The sequence below is a fragment of the Malania oleifera genome, chromosome 5, assembly GCF_029873635.1.
Source record: "Malania oleifera isolate guangnan ecotype guangnan chromosome 5, ASM2987363v1, whole genome shotgun sequence".
Taxonomy (NCBI): Eukaryota; Viridiplantae; Streptophyta; class Magnoliopsida; order Santalales; family Ximeniaceae; genus Malania; species Malania oleifera.
This window is the reverse complement of record NC_080421.1, coordinates 24774816-24790597: the sequence shown is the minus strand read 5'-3', so window position 1 is coordinate 24790597 and position 15782 is coordinate 24774816. Positions and strand designations below refer to the sequence as shown.

Here is a 15782-nt window from a genome sequence, read left to right as displayed (position 1 = left end):
GCAAAAAACAGAATGTGGTGGCTCATAGTAGTGTTGAAGTGGAATTCAGGGCAGTTGCTCAAGGGATATGTGAAGGACTGTGGTTACGAAAACTCTTGGAAGAATTACAGGTCCCGGTGAAATTTCCTATCAAACTCTATTGTGACAATAAGGCAGTTATTAACCTCTCTCTCAATTCTGTTCAACATGACAGAACTAAACATGTGGAAGTAGACAGACACTTTATCCAAGACAAAATCGAAGAAGGAATTATCTGTATGATTTATGTACCTATCAAGGAACAAACTGCAGATGTTTTCACTAAAGGGTTGGGACGACAGAGTTTTGATCATCTCATTAGCAAGTTGGAGATGATTAATATTTATGATCCAACTTGAGGGGGAGTGTTAAAATCCCAAGTATTATTGTAAATAATTAATTAGGAAAGTGGGTAAATGTGGGGGATTTGATATTATTCGGGAAGAAGATTATTTCCTTGTTTAGAATAGGGAATTGTATTATATAAAGATTGTGATGTACATATGAAGAATTAATTTCAATAGAATTCATGAACTTCCGCTTACAAAAAGTAATTCCATTGTATAACTGTTTGCACGCTTCATTGCAGCACACAAAAAGCAACGACCTTAAGATTACAGGAGAGTCTCTCTTTAGTCACTGCTTCCATGCATAAAGATAGGAGCAATGGAGATTCACCAATTGTGGAAAATTGCGATGTTGTTGGAGAACAGATATGCAAATCAAAATGGTAGGAAAAAAAATATAAAGCGAAATTGGAAGGTGCGGATCAGATCGAAACAGGAGTCATTTCAAAAATTTTAAAAAAATTAATATTATTCAAAACTATTAACTATTACTCATTAGTCATTACTATAATTAATTTTGTTCCTTAGGAGTAGTCAGGTTGTAGGATGGCCGCCTATAAGGGTGTCGCCGTCTTCAGCGTCGAGTCCATTGATGACTTCTGACTGCATAGGCCATTGGAACAAGACAAAGAAAATAAAAGCAAACGAATAAATAAAAAAAATTGCGCAGAAGAATTTATTATCTATTTATTACTTTTGTCAGATCATCGCTGCCATAAATAATTTATTTTTCGATTTATTATGCAGAAAAATTTATTACGCAGAAGAATTTATTTTCCGATTTATCATTTTTTTAAAAAAATATTAAAAAATATTTTTTTTGGGAAAATAATTCTTAGAATGACATGTGGCAAATCTTAATATCATAAAAGAATTTATTTCCTAATTTATTATGCAAAAGAATTTATTTTCCCGATTTTTTATTTTTTTTAAAAATATATTAAACAATATTTTTTTTGAAAAAATAATTCTCGGAATGACACGTGGCAAATCTCAAGTAGCGAAATTACGTTAGAATTATTTCGAGAATTATTTTCCTAAAAAAATAAATATTATTTAATATATTTTAAAGAAAAAAGATAAATTGGGAAAAAACTCATCAAAGGAGGGTTTGAAAATTTTAAAAGACATCTAAAAATCTTTGTTTTTAAAGGTAGTATGATAGAGGCATGGATATAAATATAAACTATTTTATTTGCTCTAATCACAATTTAACTAAAGCCGCCCAAGCTGCAGCCCTAGACTCAACAGGCATTTTGTTCTTCAGGCCAAGGAGTAGAAGAAGACGAAGAAGAAAGAGCTAATGTCTCGACGAGAGGGTCGTGAATCCGACTCAAAACGCCATCGTTCCAGGTTCGACAGAGAACCGAGGTATCCCTCTCTCTCCCTCTCTCTCTCTGGGCGTCCTCTTTTCCTTTCAAGATTATCGATAGCTCATGTTATAAAAGGGTGTATCATGCATCAAGATTAGTGGTAACTGGTTTTGTATGGGTGATTTATGTAATAGGTTTCTAATCTATGTGTACGGAAAGTAAGACTAGGACATGTGAATGTTCTGTTAAATGTCAGCGTGCAATTGCATGGATGATGAACGAATATGTATGTTAAGTTTTCGGATCAAAATGAGTTCTCCTGTTGGTTGTATTTTTGGGGTTTGATTATGAGAGACGACGTCTCCTAGCTAGTCTGCATGCAGTAAAATTGATTACTTTTGTGATTGAAGAAATTTTTGGAAAAGATAGTATTTGTTTGGATTATAATTTAAGGGTGCTTGACAGAGAGTTGTGAACGATGAAGCACTTGAAGCTAGGGAGCTTAGATTATACACTCCTTTTAAGGGTTGTTTATTACTGTTTAAATAATTTTTTCTTCACCAGTAAGTTGGAATGGGCGGAGACTTGTTTTTTCATGTGATCATATGTTGCACTGGCGTGGGACACACAGCTTCTGGGGAAAAGATATGTAAATGCCAAGAGGAGCGTCCTGTTAAGACTTGATTTGCATATTTTTGAAGTTCATACTATGAAACACACACATTCGGCTACTTGTTTGCTGCTGCTATATTTCAATGCAGACAAACAATCAATAAACATTTCTGATCCGGACACACAACTGAGCATGGTAACTTCTGAAAATTGCAGATGCATAGATGCAGCCATATAATTATTGTTGAGTTTATCATACTAATCTTATATTTTATGCATTTGCGTTTGTAACTGTGTGAGGAAGAACCATAAAACGTAGAATAATGTAGAATGAAATAAATTTTCATATGGCAAAAAGGCATAATAAAATTATTTAACAAATATATTTTAAAGTGAGGAAAGGTGGACTGCAAGGTTCTGTGAGGCACTAGAGGATGCTGTGTCACTTTAACAAACTTCCATGCCCTTCATTGATAGAGAAATGTCCTATTCAGTGTAACTAAAAGTATGTGTCCCTGCCATCCAGTCAAGTCTTGCAGAAGTTATGTCTGAAAGATTTTTTAAAGTTCCTTTCCTTGTTCTCTTCTTCTTTTACAAAATTTTTAAGAAGTTGTGTTTGATGACTATGTGTCTTGTAAGTCTTGCCTAGTTATTTTAGATTCATTAACACAGAAATCAGTTGAAGATATTGTGAGATTCAAACTTGCTATTTGATTTTGTTGGAAGCAAATTTTATACTCTTATTTTCACTATGCATGTATGGTTCATGAATGGATGAATGTTTCAGATGCTTGGAGCAATATCCTTGTATGTATGTATTAATCCCTTTCTTTAATTTTTTTTTTTATCAAGAAAGAAACATTATAAGAAAGAATGTAAAGAGCAGGAGAATAAGGAATGCTCCTAAGAAAAATAGGAAAAAAAAAAAAAAAAACCAAAAAAGGAAAAAACAGAATACAAAACAGAGAACCAACATTGCTGAACATCCTTAAATAACGCAGTCACTTGAAACAACATGCTGCAACAACCCATAAAAAGCAAAATATTGAAATCTCAAACCAAAAACCAAGAAACCTTTCTTTCCTTTAAAAATGTAAGTGTTCCTTTCCATCCAAATAACCGAAAGCACAGCATATAATCCATATCTCCTTAAGGCTTACCAGTCTTTGCTCCTGCTGAAACATGAAAATGAAATGGCCAACGTATCCTCCACCAACTTTGGACAAACCCAATTTTCTCCAATAATGCCAAAAAACTTGTTCCATATCCTCCAAGAGAAAGGACAATGCACAAACAAATGAGTGGCAAGCTCAAAACTATTGAAGAATCCTTTCTTTAATTTTTAAAAGTGATTTTCTTTACAATCTCACTTAATAGAGAGATGAGGCACAGTTAGGTTTAGTTCTCACCATGGTTTTAAATCGTAGTAGCGGGTAGCGTAACGTAACGGTAACGGGTGTAACGGGAAGCGGGAGTAGCGGATGTTACATAACGAGAAGCGGGTGTAACGGCCATGAATTTTTTTGAAGCACGGACAACCTTGTGCATATTAGCGTACTTGCATGTTTTAAAATTTTAGCCTTTCTTAGAAAGAGTTTTAGTGTATTTTGGATACTTTAGTTCGAGTAACTAAGTTATTTGGTAAGGGCAACAAGTTTACATTTGTTTTAAACCACCATTGATAGAAAATTATATGTGTATGCGTATTTGTACTTCTCATTGTTCTTATCTATGATAAATTCTTATGTTGTTAATCTATTAGACACATAAGACATACGAATAATATAAATATAAAATAGCTAGAAAATAAAGAAGGTTGAAGTTGAAAAATATAGAACATTAATATCACATTATTAATATTATAAAAAAAAAAAAAATTATCTTGACAAGTTAGCAGTTTGAAATTGTTAATTAATGCATCTATTGTGAGGATTTAAAAAAATAGTAAATTTTGTATCATTGTCATCCTCATTATAATCTTTCCCCCCTTGCCACTTGGTATATTGAGAATGATATATAAAAGAGAGAGAAAAAGTGAGAAGAAAAAGTAAAAAATAAAATATTTTTTTAGTGTAACAGTCCTGTAGCGGTTATGTAACGGCCGCAGTCCATGAGGGCTGCTATGGCCATGTTTTTTTTTCCCACTGATTTCGCGGTGTGTAACTGTAACGCTATTACGTAATGGTTGCAGCCTTTATTTAAAACCATGGTTCTCACTCATCAAGGTTCCCTTGTGTTGTTTGTGGTGTGGCTCTTATACTTTATGGAAGTTTATAAACAAAGAGAGAAAAACATATGGATGTGTTCTGCACTCGTCGACGAGGAGATACCAAGAGCCAGAAAATCTCAGAGTTCACAGACTCATCAACGAGTGTATTTACTAGTCGATGAGTGGCCTTCTCTGGCTCGTCAACGAGTGCCATGTTCTTGTTGACGAGTGGTCACTGGGTTGTGAGAAAATATTTGAATTTTGAATGTAAATAGTGTGACGGTTGGGGATTCGGAGGGAAGTCATCGAGGGCTTGTTATATATATTCTTTTGGGCATATTTTGACATTTAAGAGAGTAAGAGAAGGGTGAGAGAAGGAGAGAAGATCATTGAGCGTGTATCTTTGATTTTCATAGTGAAATCTCTTGCCGATTGCTCCCGTGGATTTAGGCTTTGCTGAACCACGTAATTCCTGGTGTCATTACCTTTATTATATTGCTATGGTTGTGGATATATTCTATATTCACCATTTACATTGTTGCAAGTATGTATGTGTGATTCCTTTTATAATGTTTGTTCCACTATGCATTGTTGGAAGATGCGCTTATTTTCACAACAATTGGTATCAGAGCGTGTTGTATGACTTCTGAATTGAAGGATCTCTTAATGTAACAAGGTTTGGTGAAAAATTTATACTGAATTTCAATCGGATAGCATGGATGCAACGACTTGGAATGAATTGGGAGCAATCATTTGTTTTTGTTTGGCTAAGGACGTGTTGTATCATGTCATGGATGAGAATTCTTTGGCATTAGTTTGGTGAAAAACAGGAATGCCGATACATGTCTAAGGGTTTGTCAAAATATGCAAGTGTATTGGAGGAAGATGTAGTGTTAGAGATATGCTACATGTTTCATCAGGTTCAGAGTGCCTCATGGGTGATTCTTGGATCTTAGATACTGGATGCTTTTATTCTAAAATTGTTTGACATCTACAGGTCATTTTATACTGGTTGTATTTTGATGAAAAATGATATTTCATGCAAATTATTTGTTATTGGAAATGTCAAAATCAAAATGTATGGTGATGTTGTAAGAACCATATGTGATGTAAAGCTCGAATCGGGTCTAAGGAAGAATGGTATTTCATTAGGAACTTTAGACTGTAATGGATATTGTTACGAGTTTGAATGTGGAGAAATGAAAGTGTGTGAAGGTAACTTGATAGTGATGAAAAGGATAAAAGTAGCGGAAAATATTTATGCACTGTAGGGTGTTACGGTTGTAGGTGGAGTTGCAACTGTTGAATCTGAGTCAGGTATCCTGTGGCATATGCGGTTAAAGCATATGGGTGACTACATGTATTCAAATGTTTGGAAATCAATGATGATAGCATGAGGGGATAGACATATGTATTTTGTGTGTTTATCACGAAGGGTCTTGGTGTACTTCATGCAGTGACTGAGGTGGAGAACCAGATTGGGAGAGAGATTCTCAAGTCAAACATTGGGGCTGAGTATGCTAGTTTCGTTCAAGAAGTTTGTGAGCAGGGCAGATCATATGCAGGGCTTGCAGGGTACTTCTTGGTGAAGTTAGTGAGTATGATGTGTTTCTCGTGTGACCGATCGCCAAAGGTATCGCTAGATGCAAAAGTTGCAGGTGAATTGTGGGCAGGTTTTGCGGTAGATTACTCGGTTGCGAGTGGATGTCCATTGGTGCAATATTCTAGTGATGGAGGATCTAGGCTTGGTGTTATGTCTAGACAATACACTTTTCTGGGGTATAAAAAAGGTGGGTGCAAGTTGGGTGATCCTATGACAAACAAAGGGGTGATCGAGGACATGACTTTTGGTGATAGAGTCATGGGGCAGCGTACTCAGGTAAAGGGAGAGAAACAAATGCCAGAAAACTGCAGTAGTAGCAATATTCGGGTGGAGTTAGGGACTTAGGGTAGAAATGCAGGGAGTTCTATCAGTATCACGGTATGAATGGGCATGTGATGCAGGTGGGGCAATAGACTCGGGGCAGAAATGACATAGTTCATATTGCAGGGAGTTTTTCAGTTCAAGAGACCAGCAGGATCACAATGGACTCATGTGTACTATCAGACCACTACTTAGGTGTGTGAGTTGGTGAGGCTTCTATTTTGGAAGAGGGTGATAGGATGCCGTGGAATGATGTATCTGTTGTGTGTGAATAACATATTATTGGCTGGAAAGACTTTTATTGAGGCTAATCAGTTGGAAACTCTATTGAAAGGTTTTGACATGAATGTGTTCGGTACGACTAAGATGGGTCTTGGTTTGCTGATTCATATGGACAAAACTGCAAGGAGATTGGTATTATCTTAGGGTGGTTTTGTGGATAGGGCTATAGGGAGATTGGTGTTATCTCAGGGTGGCTTTATGGATGGAACCACAGGGAGACTTTGTTTGTTATCTCAAGGGGGTTCTGTGAAGAATCAATATGGAATGTCTACTGCTCGGTACCCAAGGACGGATTGTGATGTCTGAGATATGTCAAAGGTCCTCCATGATTGTGCAATGGGGTGTTTCAGCAGGCAATAGAGTGAATCGTCAGTTGTTAGTTTTGTTAAAGATTATGCAGTGGGCTTTGGTGATAGAAGGTTTGCAGCAGTGTTTGTGTTTACCATTGTGGAAAGGCCTTGTTGGAAGTCTAGGGCGAAGTCTTCGAGTGTTACATTTACAACTATAACGAGATTGATGGTAGAAGTTGAAGCTGCCATCGGCAAGTTCAAGTGGCATTGCTTGGATTTGGTGCATGTCTCGAAGTGCTAGAAGAGAGACGGTCCCAACCGAGCGTTCTAAGTTTAAGGTGGAGCAGTCAGATATATTTTTCGGGTTCTCTAAGGGGCGTATAATCGTCAAGGTGGAGATTGTTGTTTATGGTGTGGTACTTATACTTTGTGAGAGTTTATAAACAAAGAGAGGAAAACATATGGATGTGTTCTTGGTGTAGGGCAGTAGCAAAGACTCGTTGACGAGTGCGGACCGAGAGCCAGAAAATCTCATAGTTCATAGACTCGTTGACGAGTGGCCTTAGTGGTCGCTGGGCTGCGAGAAAATATTTGAATTTTGAATGTTAACTGCGTGACGGTTGGGTATTCGGAGGGAAGCCTCCGAGGGCTTGTCATATATGTTCTTATGGGCATATTTTGACATGTTAGAGAGTAAGAGAAGGGTGAGAGAAGGAGAAAAGATCATTGAGTATGTATTTTTGATATACATAGTGAAATCTCTTGCCGATTGCTCTCGTGGATGTAGACTTTGCTGAACCACGTAATTCCTGGTATCGTTGCCTTTACTATTACTCTCTTTATATTGCTATGGTTGTGGATATATTCTGTATTCACCATGTACATTGTTGCAAGTGCATGTGTGATCCTTTACAACAATATTGTCATTCCGCTGCACATTGTTGGAAGAGGCCCTATTTTCACAACACCCTGCAGTTGATCCCATGGCTTTGGTTGAATGGCCTTGTTTCCCAAGAATACACCAGCAAAGGGAAGGCTCTACTCTAAAATGTGCCTTGGGCTGGTCGTGTGGTTAAAGTTGACTGGTTTTGACTTTCCCTATTTTGATGCAAAGCATGGCTAAGTTATTTGAGAGTGTTGACATAGCGTGCATACATTTCATACTGTGAACAGAGATCTTCTGTTGATGACATTGAGCTGCATATGCATTTTTTGTGGAGAACATTTGCATGGTATTATTTATTGTTGGAGTGGGTGGGTGCTGCTGGTGTGTTTGACCATAAAAATGAAAAAGAGGGAGAAGTGAATGCTATGGATCATTTTGTTTCAAAACCCAAATTTTATGGGGTGAGAACTGTCATTTAGTTCATAAAAAGTGAATGTGTGATTCATCAATCTGTCAGCAACAAAATTTTTATTTATTTACGAATTTTTCTAGCAGAAGTTCTTATTTTCTGTTTGTAATTCCAGAAATTCAGTTGCTGTGAGAATTCATCTATAGTATTTTTTATATGAAAAAAGGACTATTACTACAGTCTGAATTTCCAAGTAGTTGTTTGTAATGAGCTTGAAATCTGGTCTTCAGTTATCAATGTTAAATTGTTAGTAACTGAAGGCTATACAAAGCTCAAATAGCATTTGCCTGCTCTTGTTAATCCTGTTAGTGCCATCGTGGTTTTCCTGGGATTACTTCCATCACACCTTTCCCTGAAAAAACCCCATCTCTTTTGGAGGACATTGATTTTCAAAAGAAAAGAAATAAAATGACTAAATGAGTATGTGACTTTTCTTGGCAAACAAATCATTGCTTGATGGATGCTGTATTAGTTTCTTGAACCTTACAAAACCTAATTTTTAATGACATCCTTTTAGTATGCTCTTTTTTTCCACGCAATGATTGTTTCCAAATTTCTCAATCGAAGTATAAATATGGTATTTAATAAGTTATAACACGGCTATTTTTTATTTTTGGCTTGTTTTAGTCCTAAGAGATCTAGGAGGGATGGAAAACCAGAAACAGAGAGAAAACCTAGCAACTTTGACATGGATGTTGGAGGCCATACAGATCGAGACCAAAAGCACCGTCGTCGTTTGCAAGATGCACTACCTCTTGAGGCCGCATTGGCACCTGGTTCTAAAGAAGAAAATGGGGCTGTGAACAAAGTGTCTGACAAGAAAACTGAAGATAAGAAAACTGAAGGACGCAGTGAAGGAACCAAACATTCATCAGATCCAACTGAAGTACCCCGATCTCGATCATATTTTCAGGTTTTGTGTCAATTTATGAAAATGTGTTACTCTTGATTTCTCTTAACATAATTCTTCCAGTTGACTATTTCAACTTGTTGGCACACTACCATACCAACCATACCAATATCTGGGTTTCGTATTTTTATTTATATCTTGTGTATGCATTTAGATGTTCTTTTTCTCCTGCAATAATGTGACACTTAACATATTTTCCATATGAGTGTTACAAAATTGTGTTGCAACATTGTTGTTAGAAGAGAATATGTTAGGTGTTGTGAGTGGGGGTATTTTTGTCTTTATGTACGCAAAACTGCTGACTGGGCTTTCTTTTCTTCTTCTCCTCCCCATCTCTAACCCCAATTGCTGTATTTTCTTCATCTTCATTTTTATTTCAGGTTACAACATGGTGTCAGAGCAGTTTGTCTGAACCTGATTAATCTGACAGCTATAGTCCTTCTCTTCTTCCCATTTTCTGCCTCTTGACAACTCTTAAAGTAGCAATTTTCCTCCCCGGTTTTAGAGTTGTTATTTATTTATTTATTTTTAAATTTTATCCTTATCTCAGCTGTGAACCACCTTTGTGGGTGTTGGTGGCTTGTGGTAGTTTGCTAATGTAAACTCATGAATAGACAGTACCCTAATGAGTCTCGCAGATTGCTGCTGTTGTTCTGATGTTTCCTATGAGTGACGATTCTGTTATGATTTTGTGACTGATGTTGTCATGGCTGTCTATGCTGCCGCCAGGCTAGTTATTGAGTGCCTGCTATAATGTTTAAGTGTTTTTGGTGCATTGTTATGGTCCGCCCTGTTCTGTGTGGTCAAAGTGTGGTTTTCTCTTATTTGTGTGGCCATAGCCAACTTTGACCAGATGAATGAGATACTATTTATACCTTTGATCCTCCTAGGATACTGTAACTTTGATTCCATGATTGTAGCTTCTTGTTGAAGTTCTGGACCTTTGAAGATCTTGAGTGCTATTGTGTGCTGCTTGATTCGGCTTTGTTGTCATATGATGTTCATTCCTGAAACTGGTGTGTGCTGATTGTAGTGTCTTGAGGATGGTTTTTCGTTTGCAAAATGAGTTTCACTTGATACTATTAAGGTAGCCTATAGCCATCAAATTGATTGGATCTTCCAACTACTTCCTCATTAGTGCATGTCTATATTAACAAAAAAGAGAAGTCCAAGTATATGTTGCATTCTCTGCATCTCAAGAGTTTAAGGATTATGAAAATTGGATCTAAGAGTGACATATTGCTTGCGTGGCTGTATAATAAAATGGAGCCACGAACTGCTGCAAACAAATTTCAACCATGTTTAGCTTCCTGAAATCTGTGATAGAAGTGTTGGGGGGGGGACAAGGATGGATTTGCAATGGCAGTCGTGTGACAAGGAGCTCGTCATGGAAATTCTCACATTTGCACACATTATGGCAAGGAGCCAAGGACAATCATATTGATCACTGTTGGGATCTCCACGGAAACCTGTCTTTAAGAGGGTGATTCTACACTTGACACTTCAAGTGCACCTAGCCACTCCATTCGGAGTTGAGTATCGCTTGCAATGCTTGGCTAGACGAGAAGTATAAGTGTATGACAATCTTGTTCACTCAACAACTCTAAATTCAGTCTTCTACATCTAGTACCACTGTGGCCTTCTTACGAACAGCTAGTCTTCTTTCTTCTTCATCCTCCTTATTAGTTTCGGTGCCTCCTCCCATATGAGGTACTCCTATTTTATTTCAGCCTTTGAAATCCACTGCTTTACACCCTTAAGGTTACTCTTAATGATGGTTAGATTGCACTAGTTTCTAGTTGCAGCAACATTCTTTCGTTTCCTTCTATTCCTCTTTCTTTTGTGTTATATTTGCCTATAATTCCCTTGAATTTGTTATCGGCTAGTCATTTAATTAATATCATAACTGTCAATATCTTTCTTTCCTTCTCATTGTCTTAGAAGAAGAGGATTGGTGCAGGGCTTGAGAAAGGATGGCCTTTCCTATTTTGATGGTGGTGGTGGTAGATCCTGTTTTTGCCAAACGACTTCATCAATTTCTACTAATAATGTTTCTTAGTGGCATATTGGTTTAGTGTCATCCATCCCTTCAAAAATTGCAATAAGTTATAAGCATAGTAGTTAAAAGCGCACCTCCTAGGCGCAAGGCGCAGTGAGGCGATGAGTCCGCCGCCTCATACCAGGTGGGGCGAGGCGACCTGCAAGAGGTGACCCCAGGCGAGACGAGGCGCAGTGAAGCGCGAGGCGCAGTGAGGCGCGCCTTGTGTATTTTTAAGCCATTTAAAGGAGACAAATAGCCCAAGCCAGACTCGTATCCCTTATTTGACTCAAACGAACAGAGCCGTAGCCCCTTTCGACCCTTCGAAGCCCTTCGTGAGTTCGTTTGCGAGCCTTTGAACCAGCCGGAAGCCTTCGCGACTTCGTCTTCGAGCTTCGACCAGGATCGTGAGTTCATCTTCGACATTTTGAAGAAGCACGACCTGCGCAACTTCGTTTCGAACCAGCCGGAGCCCTCGCGAGTTCATCTGACTGCCTTCGAGCACGACGTGAGTTCGTCACGTTGCCTTCAACACTTCGAACCTTTGTAAGTCTTCTTCTTCTTCTTCTTCTGCTGCTGCTGCTGCTGCTTGCGTCCCGCTGCCTGCTGCTTCTCTTCTCTTCTTCTTCTTCTGCTGCTGCTTCTTCTTCTTCTTCTTCTTCTTCTTCTTCTTCTTCTTCCTGCTGCATGCTTGCTGCGTGCTGCTGACTGCTGACTGCTGCCTGCTTTTTTTCTTCTTCTTCTTCTTCTTTATATGTAAGCTTACTGTTTTTTAATTTATAATATTTAGTTTAATTAATGTAAGCTTATAAATTATAACTAATAACATAATATTTATTTTTTTCACAGAAATTTAGCTACTGTTTTTTAATTTATAATATTAAGTTCAATTAATGTAAGCTTACAATTTATAACTAATACATAATATGTATATTTTTTTACAGAAATTTAGCTACTGTTTTTTAATTTATAATATTAAGTTTAATTAATGTAAGCTTACAAATTATAACTAATACATAATATTTATTTTTTTTACAGAAATTTAGCTACTGTTTTTTAATTTATAATATTTAGTTTAATTAATGTAAGTTTATAAATTATAACTAATACATAATATTTATTCTTTTTATTGAAATTTAGGTACTGTTTTTTAATTTGTTTGGAAATGCATTATGTAAGTCTTAAATTATAAATATATGATGCATTGTTTTTTCAGTTAGGATACGGGATACCAAGTTTAAAATCTTAAATGAATTCTAGTTCTGGATGTGAGGCCTCGTCAAAGAAAGATCCTGCATGGAAGTATGCACATTTGGAGGATAAAAAAAATAGAAATAATTTGACTTGCAATTTTTGTGCTAAAGTCACAAGGGGAGGAATATTTCGAGCAAAACAACACATTGTCGGAGGATTTCGAAATGTGAAAGAATGCTCTAAGTGCCCTACTCATATACGTGAGGAGATTAAAGAGTATATGTTGAAGAAAGATATGGAAAAGGAGGAAAATGAGTTATTGCCCGACTTTGATGATATAGATCATTACGGTGAAGATGAAGAAGATGAAGTTCAAGAAATTGACATTCGTGGCAAGAGAGTGTTTACTAGTGATGGAAGTAAAAGATCATACCAATCCAACTTGAAGAAACCAAAACAGAAGGGGCCTATAGACTTGTTTTTTACTCCCGATCCAAAGAAAGCGATTCAAGCTAGGAAAGAAGGGAAGATGAAGCAAACATCAATAAATGAAGCGTGCAAAAAAGAACTTAGAAAAAAGGCAATGGGAGATTTTGCTAGGTGGATGTATGATGCTGGGATACCATTTAATGCTGTACGTTTGAGCAGCTTTGCAGTGGCACTTGAATCGATTGGACAATATGGTCCTGGAATAAAGCCACTTAGCTATCATGAAGTGAGAGTTCCTTACCTAAAGGAGGAAGTCAGTCGAATGAAAGAGTTGTTGAAGGTCCATAAGGAGGAATGGACAAAATATGGCTGCTCAATTATGTCTGATGGTTGGAGAGATTTAGTTGCTAATAAGGACATAATCAACTTTTTAGTAAACTCTCCAAGGGGATCAGTATTCATCAAGTCTATTGATGCTTCTAATATTGTCAAGAATGCAGATAGAATGTATAGATTACTTGATGAGATGGTCGAAGAAATTGGAGAATCAAATGTGATTCAAGTGGTAACTGACAATGCGTCAAACTATGTTGCAGCAGGTAAGAACTTATTTTTAGAACTACTTTCTATAGTGTATATATTGTTTATTTTAATATTTTAATGGCTTCATTCCTTGATTTTTCAACAGGGAGATTGTTGGAAGCAAAGAGGCCACATTTATATTGGACACCGTGTGCTGCTCATTGCATTGATTTAATTTTGGAGGATATTGGGAAGATGCCTTCAATTCATGCAACTTTGAAAAGGGCAATTTTTTTGAATGGCAATATCTATAATCGTGTTGGCGTTGTCAACTTGATGAGACAATTCACTGGAGGAAAGGAGTTGCTAAGACCTGCAGTTACAAGATTTGCAACTGCCTTCATCACTCTTCGTTCAATCCATCTTCAAAAGAATAACTTGAGGAAGATGTTTACTTCTGAAGATTGGAATACTACTAAATGGGCAAAGGAGGCGGCTGGCAAAAGAGCAGCTACTATTGTTTTGATGCCTACTTTTTGGAGTACCATCGTCTATGCTCTTAAGTTAACAGGTCCACTTGTTCGTGTACTCCATTTGGTTGATAGGGAAAAGAAGCCTGCAATGGGATATATTTATGAAGCAATGGATAGGGCTAAGGAAGCCATAGCTAAGGCTTTTGGTGAGAGAGAGGATAAATTCAAGGAGGCATTTGAAATTATTGATACGAGGTGGGGATGCCAACTCCATCAACCGTTGCATGCAGCTGCACACTACTTGAATCCAGAATTTTTCTATTCAAACCCCAACATTTTGCAAGATGAAGAAATTATGACGGGTTTGTACAAATGTGTTGGAAGGTTAGTGCCAACTATTGAAATGCAAGATAAAGTTTCAAATGAGTTGGAAAAATACAATGCCGCTAGTGGCGTCTTTGGAATTAGTTTGGCAGTGAGACAAAGGAAGACAAAAGCACCAGGTAAAGTGGCATTTGTACTACCTCTTCATTTTTGAAAATTATTTTTGCTATTTACCTAGTAGTTATTCATTTAAAATTTATTTTATAACAGCGCAATGGTGGATGGCATATGGATCAACAACTCCAAACTTGCAAAAGTTTGCTGTGAAAATTCTTAGCCTCACGTGTAGTGCTACCGGCTGCGAAAGAAATTGGAGCATATTCCAACATGTAAGTCATTAGTATATCATGGATTAATTATTAAAGAACAAGAACTACCAATCTATTGCTTTTTAGAATCATTATTAACCATATTACTTAAACTTTTTGCAGCTTCATAGCAAAAGGAGAAATAGGCTATCCCAGCAACGCTTGAATGATTTGGTATTTGTGAAATATAATCGAACTTTGAGGCGTCGATACGACAAACGTGACACCATTGATCCCATCCTCCTGAAGGACATTGATGATAGTAATGAGTGGTTGATTGGTAGGATGGATGGTGATTCTGATGAGGATGATGAACTTGTGTTTGAAGATGATAATTTGACTTGGGATTCTGTTGCTAGAGCCGCTGGACTAAATAACCCCCCGCATCACACTAGATCAAGAATAAGTACAAATATGCCATCATCGTCTAAAGGAAGAGAAAGGGCTTCATCTAGTAGTGCAACCACTGCTAGGGGTCGGACCACAATGTTGGAACTTGTAGATGAGGATGAAATCCAAGTGGATAGTGTAGAGGAGACGGAAGAGGAAAAAGATGTTGGAGAAAACAGTTCTAATGATGAAGAGGAAGATGATGATATCTTCACCGACCTAGTTGATGATGAGTGATGAGTGATGATTGAGGAGGATTTTTAGATTTTATATTTTGAAATCTTTTATTGTACTCTTTTCTTTTGATGTTGAACTATGTTGAATTGTTGAGGCTTTTGGGCTTTGTCTTGGCAATTTTATTAAATTTCCAATTTTTTTATTGAATGTTTTGACATTTTAAATTCTAATATGACTAGATATTCATATGTTCATATATAAATTACCCCAAATAGATATTTTACACCATTTTAATAATTGTGCGCCTCACCTTCGTGAGGCGCGCGCCTTCGCCTCGCGCCTCGCGCCTCGGCTTCAAAGACCCTTTGCGCCTCGGCTCGCCTCGCGCCTCTGACTACTATGGTTATAAGTTCTTCCCATGTTCAAGTCTATTTCCTGTTTTGTTATTTTACATGTCTATTAATAAAGCATATTGAGACTTCTTTTTCTAGAGTCGAGTCGAGTCGAGTAATAAAACATTGTTTTCTCGTATTCATTCAAATATTTGGAGTCTGCATAGAATCAGGAGGTCATCAATATTTTGTGTCTGTTTTGGATGATTTTTTGT

The 15782-nt window shown here is 37.1% G+C and overlaps 2 protein-coding genes across 3 annotated transcripts in view; both read left to right on the top strand.

The window, feature by feature from the left end:
• The first annotated feature begins 1542 nt into the window (after positions 1-1542).
• LOC131154947 (uncharacterized) overlaps positions 1543-15782 on the top strand; it is a 31198-nt gene continuing 16958 nt past the window's right edge. For both annotated transcript variants that reach the window (XM_058107790.1, XM_058107789.1), the window contains exons 1-2: positions 1543-1736; positions 8978-9263. In XM_058107790.1, the coding sequence (XP_057963773.1) occupies positions 1669-1736; positions 8978-9263 (354 nt within the window). In that variant the 5' untranslated portion in view covers positions 1543-1668. The remainder of the gene's footprint in view (positions 1737-8977; positions 9264-15782) is intronic.
• On the top strand, positions 9509-15659 carry LOC131154946 (uncharacterized). Its single transcript, XM_058107788.1, has 4 exons — positions 9509-13520; positions 13610-14419; positions 14511-14629; positions 14732-15659. The coding sequence occupies exons 1-4, from the start codon at positions 12548-12550 to the stop codon at positions 15233-15235; spliced, it is 2406 nt and encodes an 801-aa protein (XP_057963771.1). The 5' UTR covers positions 9509-12547; the 3' UTR covers positions 15236-15659.

Coding starts and splice junctions, on each gene's coding strand:
- LOC131154946 (XM_058107788.1), top strand. CDS start 12,548: ATGAATTCTAGTTCTGGATGTGAGGCCTCGTCAAAGAAAGATCCTGCA. Junction 14,420..14,510: donor AAGGAAGACAAAAGCACCAG/GTAAAGTGGCAT, acceptor ATTTTATAACAG/CGCAATGGTGGATGGCATAT. Junction 14,630..14,731: donor ATTGGAGCATATTCCAACAT/GTAAGTCATTAG, acceptor AACTTTTTGCAG/CTTCATAGCAAAAGGAGAAA.